Raw genomic sequence first — 13,574 nt, forward strand, 5'->3', positions numbered from 1 at the left:
GGGACTAAAACAACAAGGTTGATCATCATTTACTGTTTAAATGTTGTTTAAATGGCCCAAATGACCATTTAGGAGAACCGTGCCTAAAATTCGACCCCATGTATATGAGCACACTTTGTTGGAATAGTTTATCAGCATTAGATTTCCAAATGACATAATTCAAAAACCAATACTTTAAATCCTTAGATGTTTTGAGTAACTCCATTTTTTCACAATTTTATTTTAGATATCAAATTAGAAAAAAATAAAGGAATCTGATTTTCACAACTCTGGATTCTTGTTTTAGGACATTAGAAGAGAACTGAAGTTATAGATCCAATTTTGATTTTGTTGAAACAACCAAGCTTTGAGATTTGAAAAAACATTAGAAAATTTCAGGGGAGTAAAGCCCCGTGGAATTGAATGAAAGCAAACGCACACACAAGGATTAATATTCCAGTATATCAGTAACAAACTATACACCTTGTAATCTCACATAGAAGATCACAGTGAAGCACCAGGCAAGGTAAGCTGAAATTTTAATAAGCTGCTCGTAAACAAACGAAATTAAAGGCATCCACTTTGTTCTGGAGCACATGATCCTTTTGGTAAAAAGACCCACCATGGAAAGCCAGAAAGACATGCATGCATTTTTCTTAAAGAGAAAAAGCATAAAAAATATTAACTTTTGTTAGTTGTAGGTATTAATAAGGACTTCTACTGTTTGTCTCTTGAAAATGGTGTTATCCTAACTAATAAATGGTAAACAACCGATCACCATTTATTTACTGTTCAGACCATTTATATGGTGTTTATGGAGTTAAACAGTATAAACGATTTTGTATAGTACTACTAAATATACATATTTATATTTATATATGTAAAGTTCAAATATACAAGAAAGTATACACATTTTTGTATGTTAAAAATATGTATTATAGAAAATATATTTTTATGACTTTTAGGGACTAAACAACAAGGTTGAACATCATTTACTGTTTAAATATTGTTTAAATGGCCCAAATGACCATTAATTCGACCCCTTGTATGAGCACAATTTCATGGAATAGTTTGTCAATTTTAGATTTCAAAATGACATAATTCAAAAACCAATACTTTAAATCCTTAGATATTTTGGGTAACTCCAAATTTTCAAATTTTATTTTGGGTATCAAATTAGAAAAAAAAAACTAAAGGGATCTGATTTTTACAACTCTAGATTCTTTTTTTAGGACATTAGAGAAACTAAAGTTAGAGATCCAATTTTGATTTTGTTGAAACAAGAAGCTTTGAGATTTGAAAAACATTACCAGATCCACGAAATGAAAGCAAACGCACACAAGGATTATTCCAGACACGCGTTTCAGTAATATAAACTATACACCTTGTAATCTCACATAGAAGATCACAGTGAAGCACAAGGCAAGGTAAGCTGAATTTCTAATAAGCTGCTCATAAACAAACGAAATTAAAGGCATCCACTTTGTTCTCGAGCACATGATCCTTTTGTAAGACCCACCATGGAAAGCCAGAAAGACATGAATGCATTTTTCTTAATGCAGTTAATAAAGTTCATATAAGGGAAAAATACGTAATTAAACATGAACGTGGTATGCAAGCATGAGAGATTCGTGAAATGCAGAGCAAATTGTGTAACATAGCTTGCGTAGGCAATGATCATATATACCGTGGTAGCTATGGCATGGTCGCGAAAAAAAAAAGCATATATACCTGTAAGTTACACATGGGACATGGCTGTAACATGTGAGGTCGTTCATTCCCATGTAAAAACCTCCCATGAGCGAAAGTTTAGAAGGCCAGCAGGGGTACCACTTGCATGGATCAACAAGAGGTCAAGAGCACTCAGCACTCGGTAGCTAGCAGCGTAGCTAGCAATGGCAGCCCCTGTGCACTGTGTTTTCTCGGACACTCAGCAAACCATCTCTTTGCCGAGTGCCAAACTAAAGACACTCAGCAAATATTCTGACACTCGGCAAACTATCTGTTTGCCGAGTGTCTTACTAGAAAACACTCGGCAAACATTCTGACACTCGGCAATTCTACTGAAAAACACTCGGCAAACTCCGGCACTCGGCAAATATGGTAAAAACACTCGGCAAATTACGACACTCGACAAACATCGCGCCACGTGTCCCTCCATGAAATGAGAAAAATAAAAAAAATAAAAAAACTTTGCCTAGCGTTAGATCTAGGACACTCTGGCAAACACTGCTTTGCCGGGTGCCAGATCCAGGGCACTCGGCAAAGCCCCGCCCGCCGCACACTTAACACGCACGCACACCCCCTCCTTCCCTGCCCCCGCTCCCCTCTCCCTGCCCGCCACTCCCCTCCTCTCGCCGGCGCCACCCCCTCCTTCCCCGGCCGCCGCCCCCTCCCTCCCTCCCCTCCTCCCTTTCCGGCGCCGACGTGCCCCTCTCCTCTCTCTCCGGCACGCCCCCCTCCCCTCCCTCCCCTCCTCCCTCTCCGGCGCTGGCGCAGCCCCGCCCTCCCCTCCCTCTCCGCCGCGCCCCCCTCCGCTCCCTCTCCGGTGCGGCCCCGCCCTCCCCTCACTAGATCTGCCCAGCCCTCAGCTCCCCTCCCTCCTCCCCTCCCTCCTCCCTGCCTCCTCCCCAGATCCTCCCGCCCGCGCCCTCTCTCCGACGCCGCCGCGCCGCTCCCCTCCCTCCCCTCCTCCGGCGCACCCCTCCCCTCCCTCTCCGGCACGGCCCACCTCCCCTCCCTCTCCGGATCCGGGCACCGCCCCTCCCCTCCTCCTCCTCCCCGGATTCAGCCGCCGCCGCTCCCCCTCTCTCTCCTGGTGGCGGCGTGGTGGTGGTGGTGGCGTGGCATCGGCGGGAGGCGTGGTGGTGGTGGTGGCGTGGCGTCGACGGGAGACGTGGTGGTGGTGGTGGCGTGTTGGCGGCGGGCGTGGTGGCGACGGGCGTGTCGGCCGCAGGCGTGGCGGCGGCTGGCATGTTGGCGGTGGGCGTGGTGGCAAGCGCAGGAGCTGCGCGAGCAAATCGAGCGCGAGGAGGCGATGAGCTCGCCGGCGATGGCGGCGGCGCTGTTGGTGGAGGGGCTGGCGTGGTGGTGCTGTTTTTTTTGGAAAAATATTTGCCGAGTGTTGCCGAGTGCACGATAGAAAACACTCGGCAAAGAAACCTTTGCCGGCACTGTGTACGCCGAGTGCCATTTGCCGAGTATTTTTTGGGCTTTGCCGTGTGCCGTGGACACACGGCAAAGCTAGGCATTCCGGTAGTGGTGGCAGCAGTAGTGCTCCTCCTCTTCCTCCTGCAACTAGCCTCCCTGTACCCCAGCAGCGTGATCCTTGCCGATGCTGGTGCTTGGTCGAAAGGCGGGCCTCCTCGTCATGGACGACACCGACGAGCCAGCGGCGGAGAGTATTAATGCGGCGCGGCGGCTGGGCCTGGGGAGGTACGCCGTGATCTTTGACGTCGGCAGCACGGGGACCCGGATGCACGTCTTCAGGTTCGACAACAAGATGGACCTCGTCGGGATTGGCCACGCCATCGAGTTCTTCGCCAAGGTATAGCCTCATCACTAGCAGAACGATGAACCCGTTTTTTTCCCTCTCTCCGTTTTCTTTTGGCCGGTAGTACAAGAACAAAAGCTGCCAGTGCATGTATAGTGTGTACACTTCTAACGAGAGTAAACATATATGTTAAGAAAACTCGACCGGTGAGGGAAGAACCGTCCCTCACGGACAATGTCATAGGAAGGGACCGTATGACCCCGGTCGAGAAAACCCCCGAACCCTGGCATATGCCCCGAAGGGCTGAGTGAACCGGGACAGATCATCAGGCCGGAGCCGACGCAGTCACCAGGCTCGCGTGCACAGCGAGGGGATTTTTTTGGGTGGGTACCGGATATTCTGCCCCCACCGGGGCTCGAACTCCGGTCGGCAGGCTGAGGCCTTAAGCCTCACCGCCTGGCCAGTCGAGCCGAAGATATATGTTATTGTTACTGATTGAGCAATGAGCTGTAGATGGGGAAAATTTGGTTTGATGGTCCTTACAATGTACCGTGGGCACCTACCATGGATTCATGACACGTGTGTATGTAAAATCGTCCATACACATGTGTGTTAGATAATTTTACATGCACACGTGTCATCAATTAGTGATAGGTGCCCACAGATATCCCGTGAGGATTGTCTCTATCGATTTTTTTTCTATAGGTAGTACAATGCATTTATGCAGGGATTTTGATAGATAATGTAACATAATTCATGTCCTCGACATTGTTAATTTGTTGGTGCAGGTGAAACCTGGGCTAAGCTCATATGCGGGGCAACCCCAAGAGGCCGCAAACTCCATACTACTTCTCATCAAGAAGGCCAAGAGGGTTGTCCCTTCGCAGCTAATGGAAAACCCCCCTCTTAAGCTAGGAGTATGGATTCACGACACGTGTGTATGTAAAATCGTCCATACACATGTGTGTTAGATAATTTTACATGCACACGTGTCATCAATTAGTGATAGGTGCCCAAAGATATCCCGTGAGGACTGTCTCTATCAATTTTTTTCTATAGGTAGTACAATGCATTTATGCAGGGATTTCGATAGATAATGTAACATCATTCATGTCCTCGACATTGTTAATTGAGAAAATTTTCTATTTAGCCTCGAAAATAATGCTACTTTCCTATTTGATACCGAAACTGAAAATCTTTCCTATATGTCCTCAACTCAAGTTTTTATTTCTTATTTGACATTCCCGTCAGTTCCGTGAGCAACTACCGTTAGCTGCTGCAGTGGCATGCGGCAGCATGCATGCGGGCATGCACGGCCACCACCGGGCGGGTACGCCACATGCATGCGCGCGCCAGCGCCAGCGCCAGAGCCAGGCAGGCACGGGCAGGGAAAGGGGCCGGACTACCGGAGCAGGCGTGCGCGCGCGCGCCCGTACGCGTCGCGTGCATGCGCAGGGGGAGGAGCTGGGTCGATGCGCTCCTGGTACGTCTCGTGGGCGTGGCGTGGGCCTGTCCCGGCGTCGTCCGGGCGTCCGCGTCAAGCAGCAGCGGGTTCAACGGCCCGACCGCGAAGAATCTCTGGCCCTGGAACGGCGGTTGCGCGGCGACCACGTCGATGAACTCGCCCTCTAGCGCGCGGCACGTGTTCATGACCAGGCCGGCGACGGGGCGCGGCCTCCTCCATCTGGAAGACGAAATCCACGAACTCCTTGGACATGCAGGCGTTGGGGGGCAGGAACTTGAAGCCGTAGTCACTGATGAGCCGGTGCTCGGGGTCCAGCCACCCGAGGTCGTACGAGATGGAGGAGGTCGCCGAGCAGGTCGCCGCGGCCCTGAAGGGCAGCAAGCAGCGTTTCATCTGGGTCTGCGCAAAGCGCGCGCCTGGCGAAACTGCTTGATTAATTGGCAGGGGGCTATGGCTCAGCTAGCTAGCGTGCATGTTGCACTTGCCCGTCCGCGAGAGTGATGGACGTACGTACGTACGTGACAGTTTTGACGCGCTCATCTACGACATCTAGGCGGCGCTCGTGCCCACCATCCTTCACCCCGCCACCAGCTCCTGCCTCGCCGTGCTCGAGCTCGCCAGTCATCACCACCTCGCCCAGGCTCCACTTCGCCGCCGAGGTCATCAGTCTCCGCGAGCGCTGTCCGCTGCTACTTCTGCCTCGCCGAGGTGCATTTAACTCTAAAAATAACAAACGGCTAGCTACCATGCAATGCATCTATCTGAGGCATACTGCTAGTCTGTGTATATAATGACCACTCTGCAATCTGAAGATCCTTGTGCGGAATTCCACTGCCAGTCTGTAATTGATACTTGAGAGCTAGTTGGAGTTGATATTGCTCTTGCGTAGCTTGCGCTCGTCAGAGAGTTGTTTGGCGAAGTGAGCAAGCGCCTCTGCATTTGTGCCCTCACCGGAACAGGACTCGTACACCCCAGTGTCGATGTTCACTCTCGCCACTGGCTTCTTGAGCAGCTCCTGGCCGATCCCGATCAGAGACTCCATGTTCTCCTTGGTCGCGATGTCCACTGACGATGCGTCCCCAGTCAAAGTATCATCCTACATAAATACGATAGCATCGATCATCGTCGATTTTATACCAAGAACAGAATATATATGCTTTAGTATATCCTACAAACGTATCATACCTGAATGCGAAGGTAGTTCTTCTCACAGTGGAGGGCCTGAAAGAGCACGGGTGCATGGATGTCAACCATGTTGGAACTGGCATGTGAGAAGATGTCGATGATCGGCATGAAGCCACCGTTGTACAGCCACTGAATGAGTCCCAGCTGCCTCCGCGCCACTCCCCTCCTCTCGCCGGTGCCACACCTCCTTCCCCGGCCGCCGCCCCTCCCTCCCTCCCCTCCTCCCTTTTCGGCACCGGCGCACCCCTCTCCTCCCTCTCCGGCGCCCCCCCCCTCCCCTCCCTCCCCTCCTCCCTCTCCGGCGCTGGCGCAGCCCCGCCCTCCCCTCCCTCTCCGCCGCGCCCCCCCCCCTCCCTCTCCGGTGCGGCCCCCCCTCCCCTCACTAGATCTGCCCAGCCCTCAGCTCCCCTCCCTCCTCCCCTGCCTCCTCCCCAGATCCGCCCGCCTGCGCCCTCTCTCCGGCGCCGCCGTGCCGCTCCCCTCCCTCTCCAGATCCGGGCGCCGCCCCTCCCCTCCTCCTCCTCCCCGGATTCGGCCGCCGCCGCTCCCCCTCTCTCTCCCGGTGGCGGCGTGGTGGTGGTGTGGCATCGACGGGAGGCGTGGTGGTGGTGGTGGCGTGGCGTCGACGGGAGACGTGATGGTGGTGGTGGCGTGTTGGCGGCGGGCGTGGTGGCGATGGGCGTGTCGGCCGCAGGCGTGGTGGCAGCTGGCATGTTGGCGGTGGGCGTGGTGGCATGCGCTGGAGCTGCGCGAGCCAGTCGAGCGCGAGGAGGCGATGAGCTCGCCGGCGATGGCGGCGGCGCTAGCTGTTGGTGGAGGGGCTAGCGTGGTGGTGCTGTTTTTTTTTGGAAAAATATTTGCCGAGTGTTGCCGAGTGCACGATAGAAAACACTCGACAAAGAAACCTTTGCCGGCACTGTGTACGCCGAGTGCCATTTGCCGAGTATTTTTTGGGCTTTGCCGTATGCCGTGGACACACGGCAAAGCTAGGCATTCCGGTAGTGGTGGCAGCAGTAGTGCTCCTCCTCTTCCTCCTGCAACTAGCCTCCCTGTACCCCAGCAGCGTGATCCTTGCCGATGCGGTGCTTGGTCGAAAGGCGGGCCTCCTCGTCATGGACGACACCGACGAGCCAGCGGCGGAGAGTATTAATGCGGCGCGGCGGCTGGGCCAGGGAGGTACGCCGTGATCTTTGACGTCGGTAGCACGGGGACCCGGATGCACGTCTTCAGGTTCGACAACAAGATGGACCTCGTCGGGATTGGCCACGCCATCGAGTTCTTCGCCAAGGTATAGCCTCATCACAGCAGAACGATGAACCCGTTTTTTTCCCTCTCTCGTTTTCTTTTGGCCGGTAGTACAAGAACAAAAGCTGCCAGTGCATGTATAGTGTGTACACTTCTAACGAGAGTAAACATATATGTTAAAAAAACTCGACCGGTGAGGGAAGAACTGCCCTCACGACAATGTCATAGGAAGGGACCGTATGACCCCGGTCGAGAAAACCCCCGAACCCTGGCATATGCCCCGAAGGGCTGAGTGAACCGGGGCAGATCATCAGGCCGGAGCTGACGCAGTCACCAGGCTCACGTGCACAGCGAGGGGATTTTTTTTGGGTGGGTACCGGAAATTCTGCCCCCACCGGGGCTCGAACTCCGGTCGGCAAGCTGAGGCCTTAAGCCTCACCGCCTGGCCAGTCGAGCCGAAGATATATGTTATTGTTACTGATTGAGCAATGAGATGTAGACAGGGAAAATTTGGTTTGATGGTCCTTACAATGTACCGTGGGCACCTACCATGGATTCACGACATGTGTTTATGTAAAACCGTCCATACACATGTGTGTTAGATAATTTTACATGCACACATGTCATCAATTAGTGATAGGTGCCTACAGATATCCCGTGAGGCAACGCATTTATGCAGGGATTTTGATAGATAATGTAACATAATTCATGTCCTCGACATTGTTAATTTGTTGGTGCAGGTGAAACCTGGGCTAAGCTCATATGCGGGGCAACCCCAAGAGGCCGCAAACTCCATACTACTTCTCATCAAGAAGGCCAAGAGGGTTGTCCCTTCGCAGCTAATGGAAAACCCCCCTCTTAAGCTAGGAGTATGGATTCACGACACGTGTGTATGTAAAATCGTCCATACACATGTGTGTTAGATAATTTTACATGCACACGTGTCATCAATTAGTGATAGGTGCCCAAAGATATCCCGTGAGGACTGTCTCTATCAATTTTTTTCTATAGGTAGTACAATGCATTTATGCAGGGATTTCGATAGATAATGTAACATCATTCATGTCCTCGACATTGTTAATTGAGAAAATTTTCTATTTAGCCTCGAAAATAATGCTACTTTCCTATTTGATACCGAAACTGAAAATCTTTCCTATATGTCCTCAACTCAAGTTTTTATTTCTTATTTGACATTCCCGTCAGTTCCGTGAGCAACTACCGTTAGCTGCTGCAGTGGCATGCGGCAGCATGCATGCGGGCATGCACGGCCACCACCGGGCGGGTACGCCACATGCATGCGCGCGCCAGCGCCAGCGCCAGAGCCAGGCAGGCACGGGCAGGGAAAGGGGCCGGACTACCGGAGCAGGCGTGCGCGCGCGCGCCCGTACGCGTCGCGTGCATGCGCAGGGGGAGGAGCTGGGTCGATGCGCTCCTGGTACGTCTCGTGGGCGTGGCGTGGGCCTGTCCCGGCGTCGTCCGGGCGTCCGCGTCAAGCAGCAGCGGGTTCAACGGCCCGACCGCGAAGAATCTCTGGCCCTGGAACGGCGGTTGCGCGGCGACCACGTCGATGAACTCGCCCTCTAGCGCGCGGCACGTGTTCATGACCAGGCCGGCGACGGGGCGCGGCCTCCTCCATCTGGAAGACGAAATCCACGAACTCCTTGGACATGCAGGCGTTGGGGGGCAGGAACTTGAAGCCGTAGTCACTGATGAGCCGGTGCTCGGGGTCCAGCCACCCGAGGTCGTACGAGATGGAGGAGGTCGCCGAGCAGGTCGCCGCGGCCCTGAAGGGCAGCAAGCAGCGTTTCATCTGGGTCTGCGCAAAGCGCGCGCCTGGCGAAACTGCTTGATTAATTGGCAGGGGGCTATGGCTCAGCTAGCTAGCGTGCATGTTGCACTTGCCCGTCCGCGAGAGTGATGGACGTACGTACGTACGTGACAGTTTTGACGCGCTCATCTACGACATCTAGGCGGCGCTCGTGCCCACCATCCTTCACCCCGCCACCAGCTCCTGCCTCGCCGTGCTCGAGCTCGCCAGTCATCACCACCTCGCCCAGGCTCCACTTCGCCGCCGAGGTCATCAGTCTCCGCGAGCGCTGTCCGCTGCTACTTCTGCCTCGCCGAGGTGCATTTAACTCTAAAAATAACAAACGGCTAGCTACCATGCAATGCATCTATCTGAGGCATACTGCTAGTCTGTGTATATAATGACCACTCTGCAATCTGAAGATCCTTGTGCGGAATTCCACTGCCAGTCTGTAATTGATACTTGAGAGCTAGTTGGAGTTGATATTGCTCTTGCGTAGCTTGCGCTCGTCAGAGAGTTGTTTGGCGAAGTGAGCAAGCGCCTCTGCATTTGTGCCCTCACCGGAACAGGACTCGTACACCCCAGTGTCGATGTTCACTCTCGCCACTGGCTTCTTGAGCAGCTCCTGGCCGATCCCGATCAGAGACTCCATGTTCTCCTTGGTCGCGATGTCCACTGACGATGCGTCCCCAGTCAAAGTATCATCCTACATAAATACGATAGCATCGATCATCGTCGATTTTATACCAAGAACAGAATATATATGCTTTAGTATATCCTACAAACGTATCATACCTGAATGCGAAGGTAGTTCTTCTCACAGTGGAGGGCCTGAAAGAGCACGGGTGCATGGATGTCAACCATGTTGGAACTGGCATGTGAGAAGATGTCGATGATCGGCATGAAGCCACCGTTGTACAGCCACTGAATGAGGCCCCATTTCGCGCACTGCTCAGCGGTGTACTTCTCCGCCTGCTTCGCCGACCCAGTGCCGACGGAGATGACGAGGTAGTTTGTGTACTCGGTCGGCCTACCGACGTTGAAGTCCAGGTTCCGATGGTGCACCTCCTTGGTGAGCATGGATATGGCGACCATGGTGGGGTTGTTGGCCGCGACGCCACCGTCGACGAGGTGGTACTCCCGGGACCTGCCGTCGGCGGCCTCGGTCTTGAAGAAGTGTGCCGGGAAGTAGGTCGGCGCCGCCGACGTGCTGATGCAGATGTCGGAGAGGTGCGCGTTCTTGAGCGTGTCGTTCTTGGCCTCGTACGTGGAGAAGATGAACAGCCGCGACTCTAGGCCACCGAGTTCTTTTCCTACCCTCAAAGGGCATTTTGGTCTTTTCCCATTGCCTCACTTCAACAGCTAACGGTAGTTGCTCACGGAACTGACGGGAATGTCAAATAGGAAATAAAAACTCGAGTTGAGGACATATAGGAAAGATTTTCAGTTTCGGTGTCAAATAGGAAAGTAGCATTATTTTCGAGGCTAAATAGGAAATTTTCTCTTGTTAATTTGTTGGTGCAGGTGAAACCTGGGCTAAGCTCATATGCGGGGCAACCCCAAGAGGCCGCAAACTCCATACTACCTCTCATCAAGAAGGCCAAGAGGGTTGTCCCTTCGCAGCTAATGGAGAAAACCCCTCTTAAGCTAGGAGTATGTGAAAAAAATTCCTATCTTTTTCTTAAGTGTAACACTGTAGATATAATTGAAGATCATTTATGAAATGCATATTCTCCTCTCTCGACTCTAGTCACCAGTTGACGAGGTATCATTATAGGTGATGTGGTCTACTTACAAACAAATGGATCATCACACTTCTTCTTCTTTTAAAAAAAATTGTGCACTAGAATGAATTTGAATACTGCATCTAGTATGACCTCTTACAGTTTTTTATTACATATATAACACGAAACCGAAGAAAAAACTAATGAAAGCAAAATTGGTGTGAAGCTATTTATCCACCAGAATTAGCAATATCAAAAGGTTCTTTGTATATCCCTAATGTTTTATTTTATTGTACCAATCGAATCTTCAGGCAACTCTTGAGACTTATCGGAGACGAACAAGCGGATAAGATTCTTGAGGCGGTAATATATTGCATCTCAATTACCTACGGGTTTTGTATCAGCACTTGGCACACACCATCATAACAGGCATGAACATGACAATATATATTAACCGATGGACTAATTGAAGATATTCCAAATTACATACAGGTTAGGGATCTTGTCCACACCAAGAGCCAATTCCAATACAACCCTAACTGGATCAATGTTATTGAAGGATATCAAGAAGGGTCTTATCTATGGGTATGGCTTAGTTTTTTATACATTATTTGTTGCATATATATATGTCTATTGTTACAATTTGCTAGTGTATGGCATTTGATGTGTAGGTTGCTCTAAATTATCTGTTGGACAAACTGGGAGGGGATTTCTCCTAGACGGTTGGTGTTGTTGACATGGGAGGTGGATCCTTGCAAATGGCCTATGCCATTTCTGCAAATGAGGCCGCAAAGGCTCCTAAAGTACCAGGTGGAAATGATCGCTATGTTACAAAAGAGTATCTTAAAGGAAAAGATTACAACATCTATGCTCACAGGTATGAATTCATCACATTAGCTTGGATAAAAGGCTAGCTTGTGCAACTTTATTAATCATAAGGCGACATATACAAGGAATGGTCACCGAGAACCTTTAATTTTTCTTGCAGCTACTTAAACTATGGTGCTTTTGCAGCTCGAGCAAAGATTCTAAATGCAAAGGGTGGACAATTTAGTTTCTGCATGCTGCGTGGATTCAAAGGTGTGTATGTTGACCTTGCTCATACAAGCATTTCATTTGTATTTTTATTTCAAGAATTTTATAAATTTCAAATGTAATGTTCCCTCTCTTTTTTAAGGTAACTACACATACAATGGGCAGCAATACGATGCAACCGCCTCACCCGAAGGAGCAGTGTATGAAAAATGTAGGGAAGAGATAACTAAGGCACTAAACCTGAGTGCCCCATGTAACACAAAGAGTTGCACCTTCAATGGTGTGTGGAATGGGGGAGGTGGAGCTGGCCAGGACAACCTCTACCTTGCATCAAGCTTTCACTTTTTGGCCGCACAGGTATTAATTAAAACTAATAATTCCCCAAATTATGATTGATATGTAATTGGAATGTCTGCAAGCCACAGTATGTATGTTAACACATTTTCTTCTCCATATGAAAAGGTTGGGATCATAGACGGAAGATTCCCCAGTGCAAAGTCGACCCCTTCTGCATTCAGAGTTGTTGCAAAGAAGGTTTGCCAAATGAGTGTTAAAGAAGCAAAAGCTGCATACCCCAGTGTTCAGGACATCCATGTGCCATACTTGTGCATGGATCTTACTTACCAGTACACATTACTCATAGATGGTTTCGGTTAGTAGAGAATTAGTTCTGAATATTATTTACTCCACATGCAAGAAACTTCTTTGTAGTAAAATATGATGTTACACATCATGCATGTATATATGTAATTCATGTGATCGTTGTGTGCTTGTGTAGGCCTGAAGTAAAAAAAAAGGTCACATTGGTATCAAGGTGAAGCATGGAGAGTACTACGTTGAAGCTGCGTGGCCTTTGGGTACTGCCATTGAGGCATTGTCACCCAAAAAGGGGCATGGACCTGCATGAGATAGGCTTTGGGCCTCCAGGCAACAGCACAACCTGAGCGCATGTTAACAAGGGGTCAACAACTGAAGTAGTATGTATTCAATTATAAATTGCTATTATATCTTTCAATATATATGTGTTCTCTAAACGTATTACAATAATTTCATTGTGAGGGGCAGCCATGATTCATGCTGACATTAACTTAGTTCCATCCCAACTCAATCATGAGCATCTAATTTGTAACTTTCGGGCAGTTTTAATTTACAGTTGCCTACTAAGTGTTTTTAGAAGTGAGGCATATAGAACCCGTGGACCCCTTGCTTAATTTGCGCGAGCCCTCCTTGCCACTATGTTACACCAGCTAGACAACCACTTGTGACCAAGTATCGGTGGCCATGGAGGGGCACGATTAGGGGAGGAAAGGAGCAAAAGAGAGAGGGTGAGGTATTGACGTATATGATACTATATGTAACAACGGTAAATCACGTAATGTAGTACCGCTGCAGTAGGACTCTATGACTGATATTTAAGGCCCATGGTCCAATCAATAAAGCATCGTAGAATATTATTTCCCTAATCAATAAAAAAAGAAATATTTTCTTTTATCAATCTTCAGTGTGCGTCAGCTATTGATCCGAAGATTGATATGCATGTGAAGCACAGTGGACCTCAGAGGAGGGCCTGACACACTGCAGACCATCGATGAGATGGCTAGAGAGAGTTGGCACAAGGCCGTTTGACAAAAAGATTCACCA

The 13,574-nt window shown here is 50.1% G+C and overlaps 2 protein-coding genes and 1 pseudogene across 2 annotated transcripts; 1 reads left to right on the forward strand and 2 right to left on the reverse strand.

Annotated features, from left to right (window-relative positions):
* Positions 1–5,251: 5,251 nt before the first annotated feature.
* LOC136502724 (patatin-like protein 2) lies at positions 5,252–6,247 on the reverse strand. The gene is made up of 2 exons (XM_066497971.1): positions 6,123–6,247; positions 5,252–6,033 (listed from the first exon to the last, which is right to left on the reverse strand). Exons 1-2 carry the CDS (start codon positions 6,228–6,230, stop codon positions 5,797–5,799), a joined length of 345 nt encoding a protein of 114 aa, XP_066354068.1. The 5' UTR covers positions 6,231–6,247; the 3' UTR covers positions 5,252–5,796.
* Positions 6,248–6,912: 665 nt separating this feature from the next.
* Positions 6,913–12,840, forward strand: LOC136503021 (probable apyrase 3; annotated as a pseudogene).
* LOC136505576 (patatin-like protein 1) lies at positions 9,532–10,604 on the reverse strand. The gene is made up of 3 exons (XM_066500742.1): positions 10,555–10,604; positions 9,970–10,510; positions 9,532–9,880 (listed from the first exon to the last, which is right to left on the reverse strand). Exons 1-3 carry the CDS (start codon positions 10,602–10,604, stop codon positions 9,644–9,646), a joined length of 828 nt encoding a protein of 275 aa, XP_066356839.1. The 3' UTR covers positions 9,532–9,643.
* Positions 12,841–13,574: the final 734 nt, after the last annotated feature.

The sequence above is a fragment of the Miscanthus floridulus genome, chromosome 14 (genome assembly GCF_019320115.1).
Source record: "Miscanthus floridulus cultivar M001 chromosome 14, ASM1932011v1, whole genome shotgun sequence".
NCBI classification, from domain to species: domain Eukaryota; kingdom Viridiplantae; phylum Streptophyta; class Magnoliopsida; order Poales; family Poaceae; genus Miscanthus; species Miscanthus floridulus.

Coding starts and splice junctions, on each gene's coding strand:
- LOC136502724 (XM_066497971.1), bottom strand. CDS start 6,230: ATGCCGATCATCGACATCTTCTCACATGCCAGTTCCAACATGGTTGAC. Junction 6,034..6,122: donor AGAACTACCTTCGCATTCAG/GTATGATACGTT, acceptor GTATTTATGTAG/GATGATACTTTGACTGGGGA.
- LOC136505576 (XM_066500742.1), bottom strand. CDS start 10,604: ATGTCCTCAACTCGAGTTTTTATTTCCTATTTGACATTCCCGTCAGTT. Junction 10,511..10,554: donor TTGACATTCCCGTCAGTTCC/GTGAGCAACTAC, acceptor CAATGGGAAAAG/ACCAAAATGCCCTTTGAGGG. Junction 9,881..9,969: donor AGAACTACCTTCGCATTCAG/GTATGATACGTT, acceptor GTATTTATGTAG/GATGATACTTTGACTGGGGA.